This window comes from Scyliorhinus canicula, chromosome 2, assembly GCF_902713615.1.
Source record: "Scyliorhinus canicula chromosome 2, sScyCan1.1, whole genome shotgun sequence".
NCBI classification, from domain to species: domain Eukaryota; kingdom Metazoa; phylum Chordata; class Chondrichthyes; order Carcharhiniformes; family Scyliorhinidae; genus Scyliorhinus; species Scyliorhinus canicula.
Genome location: NC_052147.1, coordinates 162,483,789 through 162,503,999, shown reverse-complemented (window position 1 = coordinate 162,503,999; position 20,211 = coordinate 162,483,789). Strand labels below are relative to the sequence as shown.

The following is a 20,211-nucleotide window of genomic DNA, read 5'->3' as shown; positions in this document are numbered from 1 at the left end:
ATACACCTTTGGACAATAAGGGGCAATATTATCATTGGCCAATTCACCTAACCTGCACATCTTTGGATTGTGGGACGAAAACAGAGCACACGGAGGAAACTCGAGCAGACATGGGGAGAAAGTGCAAACTCAACACAGACAGCTACCCAAGGCCAGAATAGATACTGGGTCCCTGGTGCTCTATGGCAGCCGTGCTGACCACTGTCAAATCTTGAATCTAACGGAGTTATGATCACTGTCTGCAAAATGGGGGAGCCACTTCATTTGTTCATGGGATGTGGGCGTCGCTGGCTGGACCAGCATTTATTGCCCATCACTGAGAGCATTTAATAGTCAACCATATTACTTAGGATCTGGAGTCACCTGCAGGCCACACCAGGTAAGGATGGAAGATTTCCTTCCCCAAGAGACATTAGTGAACCAGATGGGTTTTTACAACAAGCGACGATGATTTCATGGTCATCATTAGACTTGTAATTGCAGATATTTATTGAATTCCAATCCCACCATCTGCCTTGGTGGGATTTGAACCCTTGTCCCCAGAGCATTATCCTGGATTACTAATCTAGTGACTATACCACTGCCTCCACTGATACATCAACCACTTGCCCAGGTTTGTTACCTAAAATTAATTCTCGGACCACCAACTCGCTTGTAGTGTCCTCTACATATTAAACAGATTTCCTGGATGCATTTTAAGAATTTAACTCCCTCTAAGCACTATGCATGCTTGGTTAATGTTGAGGAAGTTGAAATCCCCCACTATCACTGACCTATTACTTTTACACTTCTCTGAAATTTACCGACATATCTGCTCTTCTATTTCTCTCAGAATGTTAGGGGGGGGCCTATAGAACACCCCCAGCAATGCAATTGCTCCTTTTTTGCTTTTACTTTCTACCCTTTCTACTTTCTGAAGAGCCTTCTAAGATGTCTTCCCTCCTTACTGCTGTAATTGAATCCCTGATCAGAATTACCACAGCCTATCCTCTTTTACCTCCATCCCTGTCATGTCTGAAGATCCTGTCCTGGAATATTTAGCTGCCAATCCTGCCCCTCTCTCAACCATGTCTTAGTGACAGAAATGACATCATGGGCAAAATTCTCCGACCCCCTGCAGGGTCAGAGAATCGCCCGGGGCCGGCGAAAATCCTGCCCCCGCCGTGGCAAAAATTCTCTGCCACCCGCGAATTGGCGGGGGCGGGAATCGTGCCCCGCCGATCGGCATGCCCTCCGCGCCGATCGGCGAGCCCCCTGCGGCGATTCTCCGGCCCGCGATGGGCTGAAGTCCTGCCGCTGAGAGGCCTCTCCCGCCGCCGTGGTTTCAACCACCTCTCGTGGCGGCGGGATTGGTGGCGCGAGCGGGCCCCCGGGGTCCTGGGGGGGCACGGGGCAATCGGACCCCGGGGGGTGCCCCCACAGTGGCCAGGCCCGCGATCGGGGCCCACTGATCGGTGGGCGGGCCAGTGCCGTGGGGGCACTCTTTTTCTTCCGCCGCTGCCACGGCCTCCACCATGGCGGAAGTGGAAGAGAATCCCCCAGCGCGCATGCGCCGGTGGTGACGTCAGCGGCAGCGGAGTCAAAGGCCGCTGGCGCCGGTTTTGGCGCCAGTTGGCGTGGCACCAACCACTCCGGCGTGGGCCTAGCCCCCAAAGGTGCGGAGAATTCCGCACCTTTGGGGAGGCCCGACGCCGGAGTGGTTGGCGCCACTCCGCTACGCCAGGACTCCCTGCCCCGCCGGATGGGGTGAATCCCAGCCCATATTCCCATGTTTTAGTTTTAGAATCATAGGATTTGCAGTGTAGAAGAAGGCCATTCGGCTCATCTGCACCCTCCTTAAGCCCACACCTTCATCCTATTCCCGTAACCCAGTAACCCCACCTATCCTTTTAGGATGGTGCCGGTTTTGGAGCACTGCTCCTTCCTCAGGTGATTCACCTGAGGAAGAAGCAGTGCTCCGAAAGCTAGTGATTTGAAACAAACCTGTTAGACTTTAACCTGGTGTTGTAAGACTTCTTACTGTGTTCACCCCAGTCCAACGCCGGCATTTCCACATCATCCTTTTTGGACACTAAGGGCAATTTAGCATGGTCAATCCACCTAGGAACAGCCGGAGGAAACCCACGCAGACATGGGGGGAGGAGGGGGGTGGGGGGGGGGGGGGGGGGGGGGGGGGAGAGTGCAAACTACACACAGACAGTCACCCGAGGCCGGAATTGAACCCGGGACCCTGGACCCTGGATCTATGAGGTTGCAGTGCTAACTACGTGCCACCATGCACTCAACTCATCCGCCTTGTTGGTCAGACTTCTTCTATTAAAATAAATACCATTCAATTTTGCTAAACGTCCTTGTGACTAAACTGGTCTGGAAATTCTATGCCTTTCTACTCACTTAATGTCTCTTCAAATTTTGGCTCTGCCTCTCCCTGCTGAATCTTCTCTCATGGTCCCAGGACCCTGCCTAGTTAATTTCAACCCTCCCCAACAGCACTGCACAGACATTGGTCCCATTTCTGTTCAGGGGGAAACCGTCCGCTTGCACAGGTGATTGCGAAATCTCTGCTCTGCTTATTGAAACGTCAAACACCAATCTTTTTCATTAATGCAACAGCACAGAAATGCAGCAACTTGTATTTGTGCACCCTTTTTGATATAGTGAAACTCTTCACAGGTGTGTTAAGAAACAAAACAAGGATTAGGGCAGGTGACCAATAGCTTGATCAAAATTATATTTTGAGGACAGTCATAAAAGGAGGAAAGTGAGATAAAGAAGTTTGGGGAGGAAATTATAGGGTGTTAGAATCTTGGCAGCTTTTTTTTTCCATGGGTTGTGGGTTTCATTGGTAAAGCCAGCATTTATTGCCCAACTCTAATTGCCCTTTAGAAGGTGGTGGTATGCTACCTTGAACCACTGTAGTCCAAGTGAGGCAGATACACCCACTGTGCTGCTGGGAAAAGGAGTTCCAGGAGCTCCTGCAAGAACGAAGGAACAGCCATATAGTTACTAGTCAGAATGGTGTATGGCTTGGAGGGGAACCTGCAGGTGGGGATATTCCCATGCATCAGCTGCCCTTATTCTTCTGGTTGGCAGAGCTTGTGGGTTTGGAAGTTGATGTCAAAGGAGCCTTGGTGGGTTGCTGCAGTGCATCTTATATATAGTGCACACTGCTGCCACTATGCATCAGTAGTGGAGGGAGTGAATGTTTAAATTGGTGAATGCAGAAACAAAATTTTTGAAATCAAACATTGAACGGTGGCACGATTGTTAGCACTGCTGCCTCACGCCGCCAGGGAAATGGGTGTAATTCCGACCTCTGGTGACTGTGTGAAGTTTACACATTCTCCCCGTGTCTGCGTGGGTTTCCTCCGGGTGCTCCAGTTTCCTCCTTCAGTCCAAAGATGTGTGGGTTAGGTGGCTGGCCATGCTAAATTGTCCCTTAGTGACAAAAGGTTAGGTGGGGTTACGGGGATAGGGTGGGGGAGTGGTAATAGGTAGGGTGCGCTTTCGGAGGGTTGGTGTATCCTCAGTGCTCCGAATGGCCTTCTGCACTATCGGGATTCTATGATTGATATAATAATGAACATGTCATAATGGATTATAAATGGGAAATATCTGTTTGACCAACCTTGCTGAATTCTTGAAGTGAATCAGGGAATGTAGACAAGCTAATGCAGTATAATTTATCCAGGTTTCCAAAAGGTTTTGATGAGGTACCAAATAGTAATCTAATGAAGAAGGGAAGAGCATGCTGAGTCACAGGACAAGCGGCCTAATGGATAGATAACTGGCTGTCGGGAGAACGGGTGAAGGATAGCTTTTCAAAAGTGGCAAAAGTTGGAAAGTGAGGTCCAACAGAGATCCATACTGGAACCACTATTGCCCACAATTTTTCTTCATTACTTAAACTTTGAATGAAACAACATGTTTTCTAAATTGGGGAGAGTGATGGGGCATGTCAATAATGAGGAGAAATGCAACACGTTATAAGAAGACATTAATAAACTTTCAGAAAGGGCACATGACTGGCAAATGAATTGCAACACTTAACAATGTGATCTGGGAGAACAAATACACAGATCATTACAAGGAGCAACACAGGTCAATAAGGTTATTTAAAAATAGCAAACCAAGCACCAGGATATATTTCTATATGGACAGAATTAAAAGTAGGGACGTTATAATGAATTTGTTTCTAATCTTGGTTGGACCAGACTTAGAATGTTAAATATAATTCTGGTCATCCTACTGTAAAAATGAGAGGAAGGGGTAGGACGGGGTGCAAAAAAGATATACCAGGTATATACTTGTCAGGCCGGATCCTAATTTGTTGAAATAAAAGATTGAAGGATGTTTTAGTAGAAGTTCTTAAAATATTGAAAGATTTTGATCGTGCAGATATGCACAACGGGAATTTTCCCGCTGCACCGCCAGTGGGATCTTCCTGTCACACCGAAGTCAGTGGACTTTTGGCTGGCTTGCTGCATGCACTGTGGAGGGACCCTCCGCAATGGGGCTGGAATATTCTTTCATACTGTATGTTTTCATTTGCAGGGAAGAGCAAAAATAAAGATGATCGATACAAGATAGTCATCATGAAGTAAAACAGTGAACTGAGGAGTCATTTATTTAGTCAGAGAGATGTTATTAGGAATGGAGTTGTTCAGATGAATAATATAAATAAATTTAAGAGGAAAACAGATGAACATGTGAGGGAGAAAGGAATTGATGATCTTTATATCAGCCTAAAATGAGGAAGGATGCAAGGAGACTGTTGTGGAGCATAATTTTATATTCATTCATGGGATGTGGGCATCGCAGTATTTTTACCCATCCCAAATTAACCTTGAACTGAATGGCTTGCTAGGCCATTTCAGAGGGCATTTTACATCAAATACATTGCTGTAGTTCTGGAATCACAGAAAGGCCAGATCAGATAAGGATGGCAGATTTCTTTCCCGAAAGGACATTAATTAGTGAACCAAATGGGTTTTTACGATAATTGGCAATTGTTTCATGATCATCATTAAACTTTTAATTCAAGATTTTTATTGAATTTATCATCAGCCATGGTGGGATTTGAACCTGGGTCCCCGGAGTATTCTCCTGGGCCTCTGGGTTACTAGTCCAGTGACAAGACCACTACACCACTGCCTCTCCATCATTGCTGTTTGGATAGAATGGCCCATTTCTGTACTATATATTAATGTAACATTTAATTATCAATAGAACTTCAACACATATAAAATGTGATAATAAATATTGAGCTGTAAATACCAGACAGAAACTTTAGTCCTGGCAAAAATTACCAGCAGATCCTTTTCCAGTGGATGTCAACACTGAACCTTCCAAGCCAGAATTCTTTCAGCAGAGTTTTCACTCTGGCTGCAAGAACTATTTCATTTCATTTCTTTCCCTTTTAATTTTTCATATTGAGTCAGGCAGGAATTTTTTGTTGTTACAACTGTATGCAATCCATTAGGTTTTTATGAAAATACTGGGTAATTTATTTTGGGTAAGGGATGGTTCACTGGATTGATTACAGAACAGTGTCTGGCATATAATGTAAAAATATATTTCTTGTTTTGTGAGTGAAGAAAGTCACAACGTTTGAGTGAATTTAGTACAAATTCACAGGGGCTTTTCACAGTAACTTCATTTGAAGCCTACTTGTGACAATAAGCGAGTTTCATTTCATGTTTCCACTGGAATCAACTCTACAATCTGTGACAATGACTGACACTCTGAATTTATCTCATTTCCCGACTTACAGTGTCGCTGGATTCAGTACAGCATGGGCAGCTTGGGGGTTTTGGGTGCATGAAAGAAAACCAATGCATATGACTGTGAGCCTTTCCAAACTTTGGAAATGGTCCATACATGTCCATATTGCATGGAACTGTTTTGTTAATTTATATCAATAAGCCTAGGGGTGAGACTCCTACACAGGCAAAGAAAAATGAATGGACACAACGCCATTATTTTACCAAGTATATTTGCTGTCAGCATTCTGAGGTGGGTCCCCATGCCATTAAAAGAACTTGATGTGGAGATGCCGGCGTTGGACTGGGGTGAGCACAGTAAGAAGTCTTACAACACCAGGTTAAAGTCCAACAGGTTTGATTCAAACGCGAGCTTTTGGAGCACTGCTCCTTCCTCAGGTGAATGACATTGCACTGCTGGTATTGTATTGTTGCTGCTGGAGATTAAACTTATCTCTTGCAGCGATTACCCACCATGATTACACCAAATGCCAATGGGGGTGATAATAACTTTTCAACTTGCATTAGCATTGCACTATCCCATTTTTTTTCAAATACTTTGTGTTAACAATTCGTATTTTACACATAAATTTCACAGATCGGTGCATGCTGGACTTTGACGCTGGATCGCAGTGCTCAGAGTATATTGCAAAATGGTTCTTTGACAGCAAAAACAACATCTGCATTCAGTTCTGGTATGGCGGCTGTGACGGTAATGGTAATAGGTTTGACACAGAAGCTGAGTGCATTACAGAATGCACAAAAACAAGTAAGTAATATAGCAGGGGAGGGAATACACCATATTGCCTAGAATAAGAGCACTGACCATTGATTAGTTTTTTTTTCTTGCAGATGTTAAAAATATAGAAAATATCAGGAAAAAAGCAAATTAAACTCCCTGTCATTTTCTCCCACAGTGCTGGAAGAAAGCACATCAGAGCCCAAGCCTGAAGCAATCACATTGTCAGGTAAAAAGTACACTTATAATAAGCTTCTCAGACCATAAAGCTGACAGCATTTTAAATGTGGCGCAAATTGAGTATTTGCTTTCTCAACATTTTTCCAGCCACAATCTGGAAGGAATGGAGATGCACAGAGAAGATAGTGTGGATGAGGGTGAGAGGAAAGAAGGCTTAAGCAGGCAGAGGAGACCATTCAGAGTTTATCGAGGGGATAGCAAAATGCTTGAGGTCAACAGAGATCAGGCAGTCACAATGATTGGCTAGGGGACAGGAAGCAAGAAACAATAGGCTGAACTTTATGGCCTTTCTCAATGGCAGGATCTTCAATCCAGCCGATGGCAACACCTCACACTGGATTCCCCAATGGTATGGCCGCCGAACAATGCAAAATGCCATTGACATCAGAGTGTTCAGAAGATCCTGCCGCCAGCCAATAGAAAGCTACCTCTGCTGCCAAAAACACTCCACGGGATTAGGGGGCATAGAATTCCACCCAGCATGTGTGTTCAATGAGATGACTGAAGGATCAGTTTGGAAAAGGAGGAAAAACTATTGGAAAATAAATAACTTTAAGAATTTAGGATGTCTGCTGATTGTTCTGTTTAATTTATGGCATGATCCAGGAAGATCATCAAGCTAGATGATTTCATCTGGAATGGCAATAGAGGCATAATCATATGTAATAGATCCATAGGAGCAAGAACAATCATAGAACATAGAACATAGAACAGTACAGCACAGAACAGGCCCTTCGGCCCTCGATGTTGTGCCGAGCAATGATCACCCTACTTAAACCCACGTAACCCGTATACCCGGTAACCCAACAATCCCCCCATTAACCTTACACTATGGGCAATTTATCATGGCCAATCCACCTAACCCGCACATCTTTGGACTGTGGGAGGAAACCGGAGCACCCGGAGGAAACCCACGCACAAACGGGGAGGACGTGCAGACTCCACACAGACAGTGACCCAGCCGGGAATCGAACCTGGGACCACTGGAGCTGTGAAGCATTGATGCTAACCACCATGCTACCGTGAGGAATCAGTCAGGATTCCTACCTCGTACCCATTTAGTGACCCATGCGCATAAATATTGGGTGAGGATAGAATCAGAAACATGGGATATGATTTTTGGGTCCATTGCCACAGGAGCAAATCCCCTTATGGCCCCGAGAGGGCCAAAACGGAATTTGTGCCAGCGAGATCTCAGTTTGAGATCTTCCCCTCCCATGTGATGTGGCCCTTTCTGGGCATAAACCTGATTTCCATAAATTTATACCCATTTAAATAACATTAAACAACTTTACGCTGCAGCGCCCGTGCTCATGGAATACTCCCTCCTGGTGGCGAAAAGACATGCCAATGCAAATCATGACTGGTTTTCGAAAACAGATTGTCATGCCCATGCTTTGGGTGCCTGGAGACCCAGGGGTTGAGGGCCGAGGCTGGACATTGTGCCAGGGGGCATTGAGGTGGGCACTGCCAGGGAGTAACCCTCTTCCATTGGAGTAGGCGACCTTCCCCTTTTAGCAGTGGGGTTGGAGAGGGATGCACCCCAATGAATGTGCAGGGAGGAGAAGTGCCCCACAATACTTCAGCGTTTTCCCCATTGTGTCCCAAGTGGCATATGTAACTCTGTAACATTCTCTCTTTCTCCGTCCTGGTACTGAGGACGCTAACTCCCCACATCCTCCCTCCAGTCATGTGTCTGAGTGCAACCTTCTCCATTTGTACTTCCCCAGTGTAGATCAAGAACTGCAACCTCCTTCTCCTCCCTGAGGCCAGTTTCCCTTCTTCTCCAGTACTGCCCCAGCTGAACAACCCCTTCTCCTGCCAGAGACCAGTTACCCCCCCCCCCCCCCGGTTCCCCAGTTACCCCCCCCCCCCGTTCCCCAGTTACCCCCCCCGGTTCCCCAGTTACCCCCCCCCCCGGTTCCCCAGTTACCCCCCCCCCCGGTTCCCCAGTTACCCCCCCCCCGGTTCCCCAGTTACCCCCCCCCCCCCGGTTCCCCAGTTACCCCCCCCCCGGTTCCCCAGTTACCCCCCCCCCGGTTCCCCAGTTACCCCCCCCCCCGTTCCCCAGTTACCCCCCCCCCCCCCCCCGTTCCCCAGTTACCCCCCCCCCCGTTTCCCCAGTAACCCCCCCCCCGTTCCCCAGTTACCCCCCCCCCCCCGGTTCCCCCAGTTACCCCCCCCCCCCCGGTTCCCCAGTTACCCCCCCCCCCCCCGGTTCCCCAGTTACCCCCCCCCCCCCCGGTTCCCCAGTTACCCCCCCCCCCAGTTCCCCAGTTACCCCCCCCCCGGTTCCCCAGTTACCCCCCCCCCCCCCCCGGTTCCCCAGTTACCCCCCCCCCGGTTTCCCCAGTTACCCCCCCCCCCCGGTTCCCCAGTTACCCCCCCCCCCGGTTCCCCAGTTACCCCCCCCCCCGGTTCCCCAGTTACCCCCCCCCCCCCCGGTTCCCCAGTTACCCCCCCCCCCCCCCCGGTTCCCCAGTTACCCCCCCCCCCCCCCGGTTCCCCAGTTACCCCCCCCGGTTCCCCAGTTACCCCCCCCCCCCGGTTTCCCAGTTACCCCCCCCCCCCCGGTTCCCCAGTTACCCCCCCCCCCCCCCGGTTCCCCAGTTACCCCCCCCGGTTCCCCAGTTACCCCCCCCGGTTCCCCAGTTACCCCCCCCCCGGTTCCCCAGTTACCCCCCCCCCGTTCCCCAGTTACCCCCCCCCCCGGTTCCCCAGTTTACCACCCCCCCCCCCCCCCCCCGGTTCCCCCCCCCCCCCCCGGTTCCCCAGTTACCCCCCCCCCCCCCGGTTCCCCAGTTACCCCCCCCCCCCGGTTCCCCAGTTACCCCCCCCCCCCCCGGTTCCCCCCCCCCCCGGTTCCCCAGTTACCCCCCCCCCCGGTTCCCCCCCCCCCCCGGTTCCCCAGTTACCCCCCCCCCCCGGTTCCCCAGTTACCCCCCCCCCCCGGTTCCCCAGTTACCCCCCCCCCCCCCCCCCGGTTCCCCAGTTACCCCCCCCCCCCCCCCGGTTCCCCAGTTACCCCCCCCCCCCCCCGGTTCCCCAGTTACCCCCCCCCCCCGGTTCCCCCCCCCCCGGTTCCCCAGTTACCCCCCCCCCCCCGGTTCCCCACCCCCCCCCCTGGTTCCCCAGTTACCCCCCCCCCCCCGGTTCCCCAGTTACCCCCCCCGGTTCCCCAGTTACCCCCCCCCCCCGGTTCCCCAGTTACCCCCCCCCCCGGTTCCCCAGTTACCCCCCCCCCCCCCCGTTCCCCAGTTACCCCCCCCCCCCCCCCGGTTCCCCAGTTACCACCCCCCCCCCCCCCCGGTTCCCCCCCCCCCCCCCGGTTCCCCAGTTACCCCCCCCCCCCCCCGGTTCCCCAGTTACCCCCCCCCCCCGGTTCCCCCCCCCCGGTTCCCCAGTTACCCCCCCCCCCCGGTTCCCCAGTTACCCCCCCCCCCCCGGTTCCCCAGTTACCCCCCCCCCCCCCGGTTCCCCAGTTACCCCCCCCCCCCCCCGGTTCCCCAGTTACCCCCCCCCCCCCCCCCGGTTCCCCAGTTACCCCCCCCCCCCCCGGTTCCCCAGTTACCCCCCCCCCCGGTTCCCCCCCCCCCCCCGGTTCCCCAGTTACCCCCCCCCCCGGTTCCCCCCCCCCCCCCGGTTCCCCAGTTACCCCCCCCCCCCCCCCGGTTCCCCAGTTACCCCCCCCCCCCCCGGTTCCCCAGTTACCCCCCCCCCCCGGTTCCCCAGTTACCCCCCCCCCCCCCCCCCCGGTTCCCCAGTTACCCCCCCCCCCCCGGGTTCCCCAGTTACCCCCCCCCCCCCCCCCGGTTCCCCAGTTACCCCCCCCCCCCCCCCCCCGGTTCCCTAGTTACCCCCCCCCCCCCCCCCCCGGTTCCCTAGTTACCCCCCCCCCCCCCCCCCCCCGGTTCCCCAGTTACCCCCCCCCCCCCCCCGGTTCCCCAGTTACCCCCCCCCCCGGTTCCCCAGTTACCCCCCCCCCCCCCCCCCCGGTTCCCCAGTTACCCCCCCCCCCCCCCCCCCCGGTTCCCCAGTTACCCCCCCCCCGGTTCCCCAGTTACCCCCCCCCCCCCCCCCGGTTCCCCAGTTACCCCCCCCCCCCCCCCCCCCCGGGTTCCCCAGTTACCCCCCCCCCCGGGTTCCCCAGTTACCCCCCCCCCCCCCCCGGTTCCCCAGTTACCCCCCCCCCCCGGTTCCCCAGTTACCCCCCCCCCCCCCCCCCCCCCCCCCGGTTCCCCAGTTACCCCCCCCCCGTTCCCCAGTTACCCCCCCCCGGTTCCCCAGTTACCCCCCCCCCCCCCCGGTTCCCCAGTTACCCCCCCCCCCCCCCCGGTTCCCCAGTTACCCCCCCCCCCCCCCCGGTTCCCCAGTTACCCCCCCCGGTTCCCCAGTTACCCCCCCCCCGGTTCCCCAGTTACCCCCCCCCCCCCCCCGGTTCCCCAGTTCCCCCCCCCCCCCCCGGTTCCCCAGTTACCCCCCCCCCCCCGGTTCCCCAGTTACCCCCCCCCCCGGTTCCCCAGTTACCCCCCCCGGTTCCCCAGTTACCCCCCCCCCCGGTTCCCCAGTTACCCCCCCCCGGTTCCCCAGTTACCCCCCCCCCCCCCCCCCCAACTCCCTCTACTGCCTGAAGCTAATTTTCCCCCTTCCCCTTGTAAAGCCTTTCCGTTGGTCTGGTAAGTAGGCACTTGCTTGTGAGTTGCTCCCGAAAGCAGTGTGGTGCTGCCTGCAAAGTCTGCCACTGATTCCTGCGCACGTTACACGACGCAAGGTAGACAAGTTATCTTTGAAGTCACAAGTGATGTGCTGGTTGCCAGGTGTACATGCTTACATACTGTTGTGAGAAACGGCTTCCTAATTGCATGCCGAAATGTCCGGATGATCCAAAGTGGGAGATGATCCCAGCGAGCAGGGCTTATAGCGAGATGCAAATACATTAAATTGACGTACTGTTCCCGACGTACCTAGCTCACCAATGATGAATGGAGCAGACAATTGCAAACTGATTTTTATGACGATGTAAAACTAACTTTTGGCCTCCTGATGTCTTCCACTCCAGCCCGCCCTGACACCCACCGCAAACATTTTCATGTTAGAAATGTTAGAATAAAACCCTCAGGAAAATGCATAACAGCTTGTAGGTTTACCATTATTTCCTGTTTAATGTTAATTTGATGGGACACCTCCCTGTTAAATACTAGAAGAGGGGAAATATCTTTGTGGCAGTGTCTGATGGGGAACAATTGGGTTTGAGTGATCATAAGGTTTAAATTAGTAAAGGGCAAGAGCAAGGAGAAATGTAAAATGCATTGGAAGAGGGCTAATTTCAGTGGGGAAGAAGGGAATCTAGCTACGGTAAAATGGATCGAAAGATAGTTAGAAGAACCTACAATGGAACGGTAGTGGGACAATAGGTGATCATTAAGGAGGAAATGTTTCAGTACAGCATAACTTCATTCTAACAAGGGGGAAAGGTAGGAAAACCAAGCCAAGGTTCCTTGGATGACGAGATAGAGAATATGATTAAATAAAAAAGGTATATGATTCATGTTAGATCAATTCTTCGAGCTCGTAACAGGACAAATGTAGTGGCCAGTATGGCGGGGTTTTGTGGAACACATCCCTACAAACACTGCCTGCCTGCAGCCATTTAATGCTCTAACAAACATTAATTGCCCGGAGGCGAGACTTCTGGAAGGAAGCCCTGACTCAGAGAGCTACCGCCCAATCAGATTGACCCAACAGCTCTCTAATCCCTGCAGCACCAGAAGCTGCAGTGGACAGGACTGGGACTGCAAGCAGTCTCCAGAGCCAGAGTCCGGAAGTCCAGGACCAAATAAGTTTGCCGTGTTTTATGGCCTTGGTGAGGAATGTCCCGTTGAGGCTGCACTTGCATCATTCTCGGATCAATGCACCATTTTTAAATGTCACTCTGATCTTTCTACCACCCTCAGCCACCCCACCAGAGCCTCCGGACCCCCTTCACTACACCCAACTTACCTGTTAGGGATTCCTCTAACTTCTATTTTATCTTGTTGTCCTTATATGAAGCTTTTACCATAGTGAACTCTTTTCCTGATCAAATTGTTATTTCCTTCATTACCTTGTAAACTTTATTAAGTTGGGTCGAAGGGACTGTTTCCATGCTGTAAACATCTAAGTTAACTTCAATGAAACATCTCCAGACCCTTTTCCTCATGATTTGGATTTCTGCTAACTTAAAGCAATACTCTCTCAAGGGAAATAATGTTGGCCAGAGGAGGCTGCTGCTTTCCGTGAATGCCTATGAGCGCTTGATTACAGCAGTGAAAACTGAGAGGATAAGAATAAACAAATTCCACATTTTAGGACTTGCGTATGACCAAGAACTGATCTGCGGCCATGCAGTCTATAATAACTAAACATTTTACAGATCATGTACCATCTACCCTAACAATTCTGTTCCATGCATTTAATTTCTTGATGGAAACGTATTGCTAAAGTACACCTTTATGTCCAAAGAATTCCAATCAAACTCTGGAAAATTCAACCATTTTCACATTTCCATTATTGAACACGTTTGGGTCCAAGAAAAATTCCAAAGAAATGCTATATTGGCCTCTCAACATTGGTTGGATTTTCCAGTCCCGCCCACCCGTGGACGGAAACTCTCGCCGAGGTCAACGAACCTTTCAGCGGTCCATCAAATTGTCCATTCCACTCGCGATGATACCTGTAGTGGGCAAGACTGGAAGATTTAGCCCAAAATTCTCTTAACAGGTGCTGCAAGATTTATTGAGGTTTCTGACATTTTCTATGACTTTTAACGTCTCTTCTTTCCCGTACCATTGTATCCCATGAGAGTATGTTATAATTTGAATTCTAAATGCACCAATCTCAATCCCAACAAGATATAAATGGTTCCCATGGTGTATAACCATTATCCTTATTCCCTGCTTAAACACGAGACTTGTGTTGCAAGAAAATAGGATTGTTGCATCTTTTGCTTAGGGTAGCAGTCAAGTTATGATGAAAATCTTGAAGGAGAGCTGGCAGTCACCAATTATTAACAATCCACTCGCTTATTCAAAATTCCCATTGAAGGAAGGGTGTTCAGAAAGTTTCAGCATCCAGCCCACATCAGTATCGCAAAGCTAGATTACAGACCTGTCTCATCAGTGAAGCATATAACTACATGCTAATTGCACAACAGAAGAAGTCACATTCAAATGTTACAAGGAAAGAAGTAGGTTGTGTGCCTGGACACGTGTATGTGTGAGTTTGTGGACAGCAAAACTGGCCAGTGATTAAATCATGAGAGATAAGTGAGAAACATGTCAATAGAACATTAGAGCAAAAGGATAGGTGTGTGGTCCAAACAAGGCTTTTTTACACAAACGAGTATAAGAACCAAATGTGAATGAACTGTCGGCACAAATTCAACTTGGAGGGTATGACATGGTGGGCATGAATGAGATCTGTGATAAAGCAATCAAGACTGGAAACAAGTTCATAATATCCCCAGGAAGGGTGGAGGAAATTGGGAAAGGGGAGGAGTAGCTTTAGTGATTAAGGATGAAATCCTTTCAATTATAAGAGAGGACAGAACAAGATGTATTCAGGGACTAGAAGCTTTATGAGTAGAATTAAGAAATACAAAATGATTTCAGACTGTACTGGACATTTTGTATAAGGCCTCCCGGTAGACCCGTGAAGTGACGAATTACAAATTCAGAGAACAGACAAGAATGTAGTAAAGTCAGTTTGGTTTTAAGAGCATAAACACTGCCCCCAATTCAAAAACAACTTGTATTTGTATACCACCTTCTACGTAACAGAACATCCGAGGCACTTGATAAGACAGTTATAAAACAAACTGTGAAACTGAGTAACATAAGCAGATGTGGAACCAGATAGAGGTAAGATTTAAGGAGCGTCTGAAAGACAGAAATGATATAGAGATATGGAAAGATTCAGGGAGGAAATTGCACAGCATGGAACCCAGGCAACGGAAGGTTCAGCCTGCAATGGTGGACCGATTAAAATCAGGAATGCTCAAGAGATCAGAATTGGCGGAGGGCGGATACCTTGAAAGGATTTTGAGCTGGGGAGATTGCAGAGTTCTGAAGGGAAATGACCAAAGAAGAACCTGAGAATAAGAATGCAAATTTTAAAATAGATACATTGCTTAACCTGGAGCCATTCTAGTTCAACAAGCACTGTGATGATTGGTGAAAGGATCTTGGTGCATATTAGGACATGGGCAGCAGAGTTTTGTTTGATCTCAAGTTTACAGGGGGTAACACAGCTGAGGTGAGTTAGAATAGTCATAATTCAGCAATAATTGCTGCTATATTTGTAGTTCAATGAAATGTATGGCAATATTTGCTGAAGGAATGAAATAGCGCAATTCAGGAAGCTCGACTGATATTGGAATGAAGCTCACTGATATAGCAAAATCGAAGGAGCTTCATTCTCTCTAATAAGTCGCCCAATGTATTCCTAGGTAACCTTTATTTATCCTGTTTTATTCAGTTGTTCAACAATTAAGCACACTACATTTATTTTCACAGCTAAAGATATATGTGAATTACAGCGGGATGAAGGAAATTGCCGAAACTTTTCCCTCAAGTGGTACTATGATGTAAAGACTAAATTGTGCACACGGTTCTGGTATGGTGGGTGCAACGGAAATAAAAACAGATTCAATACACAGGATGACTGCAGCAAGGCTTGTGTTGAAGGTAAATAACTTGTAATGCTATTGCATAGTAAGAACCAAAGATGTTTCTTATTTTGTGCAAGGTGGTGATTATGGAAACACTAAATGCATGGCGACTCACAAAAGAGCCATATAACAATGCTCCATTGAGGTGAAAAATGGCAAGAAATTTGGCCACTATTGAAATGCCAGAAATAACATTATACAGAAGAGCATGGTCGAGTGAAAATTCTGCAGAAGAGCATGGTAGAGTGAAAATATGGAGGGTACAATTTTCATCTTCATTAATTTTCAGTGAAACATAGGCAGTACCCCCAGAACTTCAACATTTTTCCTCCTGGCTTTACTTTGTATGGGAACAACTATTGTGAGCATGTGTCCTTTCCTCCAAATTAAGCCTTAAACAGCATGTTAAATAATGTGTATTCATTAATATTTTTGTTTTCTCTTAAACTACAATAGCATAGGTTAGCCCTGTTGCTTCACAGTGCCAGGGTCCCAGGTTCGATTCCCGTTTGAGTCACTGTCTGTACGGAGTCTGCATGTTCTCCCGTGTCTGCGTGGGATTCCTCCGGGTGCTCCGGTTTCCTCCCAAAAGCCCGGAAAGACATGCTTGTTAGGTGAATTGGACATTCTGAATTTTCCCTCGGGGTAGCCAAACAGACGTTGGAGTATGGCGACCAGAGGTTTTTCACAATAACGTCATTGCAGTGTTAATGCAAACCTACTTGTGACAATGATAGAGGTTATTATTATAGGTTACATACTTACAGATTAAATATCCCTCTATTCTACCTCAGCAATACTCCTTAGTCCTTACATCAGAATAATACCACACCAACTTGGAATTTCTATCTATTTGATATGTTGAAGAGTTAAAGATTAATTTGATTAACCTATTTAACTAAATATAACTATGCTGGCCATAGAGAAAAAGGTTTTCTATGATTGCAAGGGAATGAATGACAGTTTTAACCATGATCATGTAAATGGTAGCGCCTGATGTAAAACGTAGTGAGAGGGATCAATTAACCATGAAATGAAAGAATGTTTAGCAAAACACTGATCAATAAAACTGGTCTTCAAATAATTCAAGAACAAATAGATCACCAAGTCTTCATAAAATCCATTGAATTCCTACGGTGTAGAAAGAGACCATTCAGTCCATTGAATTTACACCAACTCTACGAAACAGCACCCCAACCAGGCCCACTCACCCACCATATTCCTGTCACACCGTAACCCCATCTTTAGACTGTGGGAGGAAACCCGGAACACTCGGAGGAAACCCATGCATGGAAATGATCTGTTGTAACCAACCTAAACTGGTTATGTAAACGGACTTCGGAAAAGGATTTGAGGCCAGATAAATCAAGACAACTGATCTGAGAAATGTACCGCAGAAGTAGGCAAGGAGTGTGATTTTCCAGAGACAAAAACAGAAAATACTGGACAATCTCAGCAGGTCTGACAACATCTGTGGACAGAGACGAGAACTAACGTTTTGCGTCTGGATGATTCATTGTCAAAGTTGGAGAGAACTGGATACAGGGTCAGATTTATACTGTTGTGGGGGCAAGGAGCAGTGGGGCTGGATAGAGGGCCAGCGATAGGTAGAGATTGACAAAGGTGTTGTGGACAGAAATTCGAAAGGAATGTAAATGGGCGTGATTAAGGCTAAGAAGGGTGCTGATAGTGACACATGAAGAGATTAGACTGTGTTAATGGCAGAAAAACGGTGAGAAGTGTCAAACTAGGAACAGTTTAGAACAGGTGTGCGAGGCAAGTTTGTTTACACAGAGGATGGTAAATATATGGAACGCGCTGCCTGGGGAGGTGGTGAGAGCAGGTACGACAGCAGCATTAAAGGGGCATCTAGACAAGAATAGGAATATAGTGGGAATGGAATGATACGGACGCCGTAAGTGCACGGTTTTAGTTTAGGCGGGTATCATGGTCGGTGCAGGCTTGGAGGCTGAAGGGCCTATTCCTGTGCTGTGTTGTTCTTTGCTCTTTGTAGGAACACGGAACAGATGACCCAAGTGGGTGGTAACAATGGTGAGGGAAAAACAGATCAGTGGAAGAAATAAAAATGGGGTGAAGTTGGAGGAGAGAGTTGACAGTCTGAAGTTGTTGAACTCAATGTTAAGTTCAGAAGGCTGTAACATGTCTCATCAGAAGATGGGGTGCTGTTCCTCCAGTTTGCTCTGGGCTTCACTGGAACATTGCAGCAGGCCAAGGACGGGGATGTGGATGGGAGAGCAGGATGATGAATTGAAATGGCAAGTGACAGAAAAGTCTGGGTCCTGCTTGCAGATGGACAGAAGGTGTTCGACAAAGTGGTCAACCAGTCTGCATTTAGTCTCTCCAATGTAGAGTAGACCACATTGCGAGCAGCAAATGCAATAGACCAGATTGAGGGAGGTGCACATGAAGTGCTGCCTCACTTGAAAAGAATGTTTATGCCCTGGAATGGTGAGCAGGGAGGAGGTAAAGAGGCAGGCGTTGCATCTTCTGCATTGCATGGGGATGTGCCGTGGGAAGAGGATGAGGTGTTGGGGGTGATGGAGGAGTGGACCACGATATCCCAGAGCGAATGATCCCTGCAAAATGCTGATGGGGGAGTGAGGAGAGGTTGTGTTTGGTGGTGGCTTCATGCTGGAGTTGGCGAAACTGGCAGATGATGCTTCTTTGAATACGGAGGCTGGTGGGGTGCAAAGTGAGGACAAGGGGGGCCAGATTTTCCAGAATTAGTTGGACATCTCAAAAAATAGAAAAACCAGAAGCTACACATTGTGCACTAAAAGACTGTTTTTAAAAAAACTTTAGAGTACCCAATTCATTGTTTCCAATTAAGGGGAAATTTAGTGTGTTCAATCCACCTACCTTGCACATCTTTGGGTTGTGGGGGTGAAACCCACGCAAACACGGGGAGAATGTGCAAACTCCACACGGACAGTGACCCAGAGCCGGGATCAAACCTGAGACCTTGGTGCCGTGAGACAGCAGTGCAACCACTGCGCCACCATGCTACCCCCCACTATAGACTGTTGACCTATGCTGTATATGAATGAAGTGTATTTCATTCACTCTGCCATAAAGTGTCAGGGACGTACTCGAAGCGCACTGATGTGAACCATGCAAGGAAGGAACCGTTGATCTAGTACCTCTTTCTAATTTTATTGGACTAAGCCCAGGTCCCATAAGTGAAGTGTTGTGCCCATCAGTATCTCTCTATCTCCTTGGCTTTCAAATTGGCAACTATTTCCATCTAAATTACATTTAGTCAATTTCTCTATTTATGAACTTAGATTCTTTATTTATGGAAAAGAAACATAAGATACTCTTTATTTTTAAGGACGGATTCAAACCAGAATGGTAACTACAATGGGAACGTAAATGAAATAAAGACTATGCCCTACATATACCTCTGATAGGAGCCAGCGACTACAAGCTGCTATCAATCCCAATATGCTAAAGGTTCAACAGATACTTTGCACTGTACTTCTAATAGCTGTCATTAATCAAATGTCGAAGAGTTTGAATTTTTAAAGGCTGCATGTTTTAATGGTGCTAACTTTGAGTCTGGGTGCTAACTTTGCGTGGATATAATCTGTCCACTGTTGCATACGTAGACATTTATACAGCTTGTTTCTCTTGTCTGTTTGTTCTCCATTTTTTCATACTTAATATGAACATTTCTAACTTTCACATCACTTCAGTGCAAAAAATTGTTAGTGACTAACACTACAATGCTTTTTAAAAAAACACATGATGAACACAGAACAAATCCTATACAAATTACATTGGGATAAAATTATATTAAAGAAAGCTTCAATTGTATGTATATGCTTTGAACATTTTTTTAAAAATGAGGGTGAATTATTAGAGTTAGATCACGAGCTGAAATGAGATATGTACCCACAAGACATGTAAAAATTCAACACGTGGATACTCAATTACAAAAATAACCATTCTTTTTTTTTAAACTAAGCTTTCTCTCATTCAAGAAAGTTTTTCAGTGATATTTCGAAGACTTGCTCTATTTTGTTAAAAGTTTCTCCCCATACTGGCTCTCCTGAGAGAGCAATGTAATTTTTTGTGTACTTTAGAAATGTCTCTCTAATTTTGGAATTATAATAGAATATGTACAGATATGCAACTTTCTGGTCATGCAAGATATTAGGCACCTTGAAAAGATAACACAAGAACCCTTTTAGGAATACTACTGGGATTATACTTTTGAGATAAATCATTTTTAATTCCGAGGCTTGAACGTATGGGTCATTTGTAATGTTGTATTTTTATGACATTGTTAAATTGTTTGACTTTAATGCAGATACATATGAGAAACTTTCTAATAAAATTGTTCTTAAATTTGAAATGTTTTGTCTCAAGATTGTTTACTTGTGTTTTGGTTAAAGAGTCTTTGCGTTGAACATAATCAATGTCAGCATTAGGAAACATACCCTCTGTCGATATAATTTACATCGGGGTGATAGGATTGCATACAATATGCAGGACAGAGACAGGCCAATCAACTGAACCAGTCCATCCTGATCTTCAAGTGCCTCTTGAGCAGTCTTCCATCTTATTTGATCCAAATTTACCAATTGTAACCATATTCCCTACTCCCTCATATGTATGTCCAGTTTCCTTGTAATTGCATTTATGCAATTTGCTTCAACCACTCCATGGTAACAAGTTCTACATTCTTAAAATTCTTTGAGTGAAGAAGTTCTTCTGAATTCCCAATTTGATTTGGTGGC

The 20,211-nt window shown here is 47.9% G+C and overlaps 1 protein-coding gene across 8 annotated transcripts in view; it reads left to right on the top strand.

Annotated features, from left to right (window-relative positions):
• LOC119960740 (collagen alpha-3(VI) chain-like) overlaps positions 1-19,826 on the top strand; it is a 314,544-nt gene extending 294,718 nt beyond the window's left edge. For 7 of the 8 annotated variants that reach the window (XM_038788388.1, XM_038788372.1, XM_038788380.1 and 4 more), the window contains 4 exons: positions 6,361-6,531; positions 6,680-6,730; positions 15,294-15,464; positions 18,801-19,826. In XM_038788388.1, the coding sequence (XP_038644316.1) occupies positions 6,361-6,531; positions 6,680-6,730; positions 15,294-15,464; positions 18,801-18,841 (434 nt within the window). In that variant the 3' untranslated portion in view covers positions 18,842-19,826. The remainder of the gene's footprint in view (positions 1-6,360; positions 6,532-6,679; positions 6,731-15,293; positions 15,465-18,800) is intronic. The other variant, XM_038788360.1, reaches the window with a different exon arrangement.
• Positions 19,827-20,211: the final 385 nt, after the last annotated feature.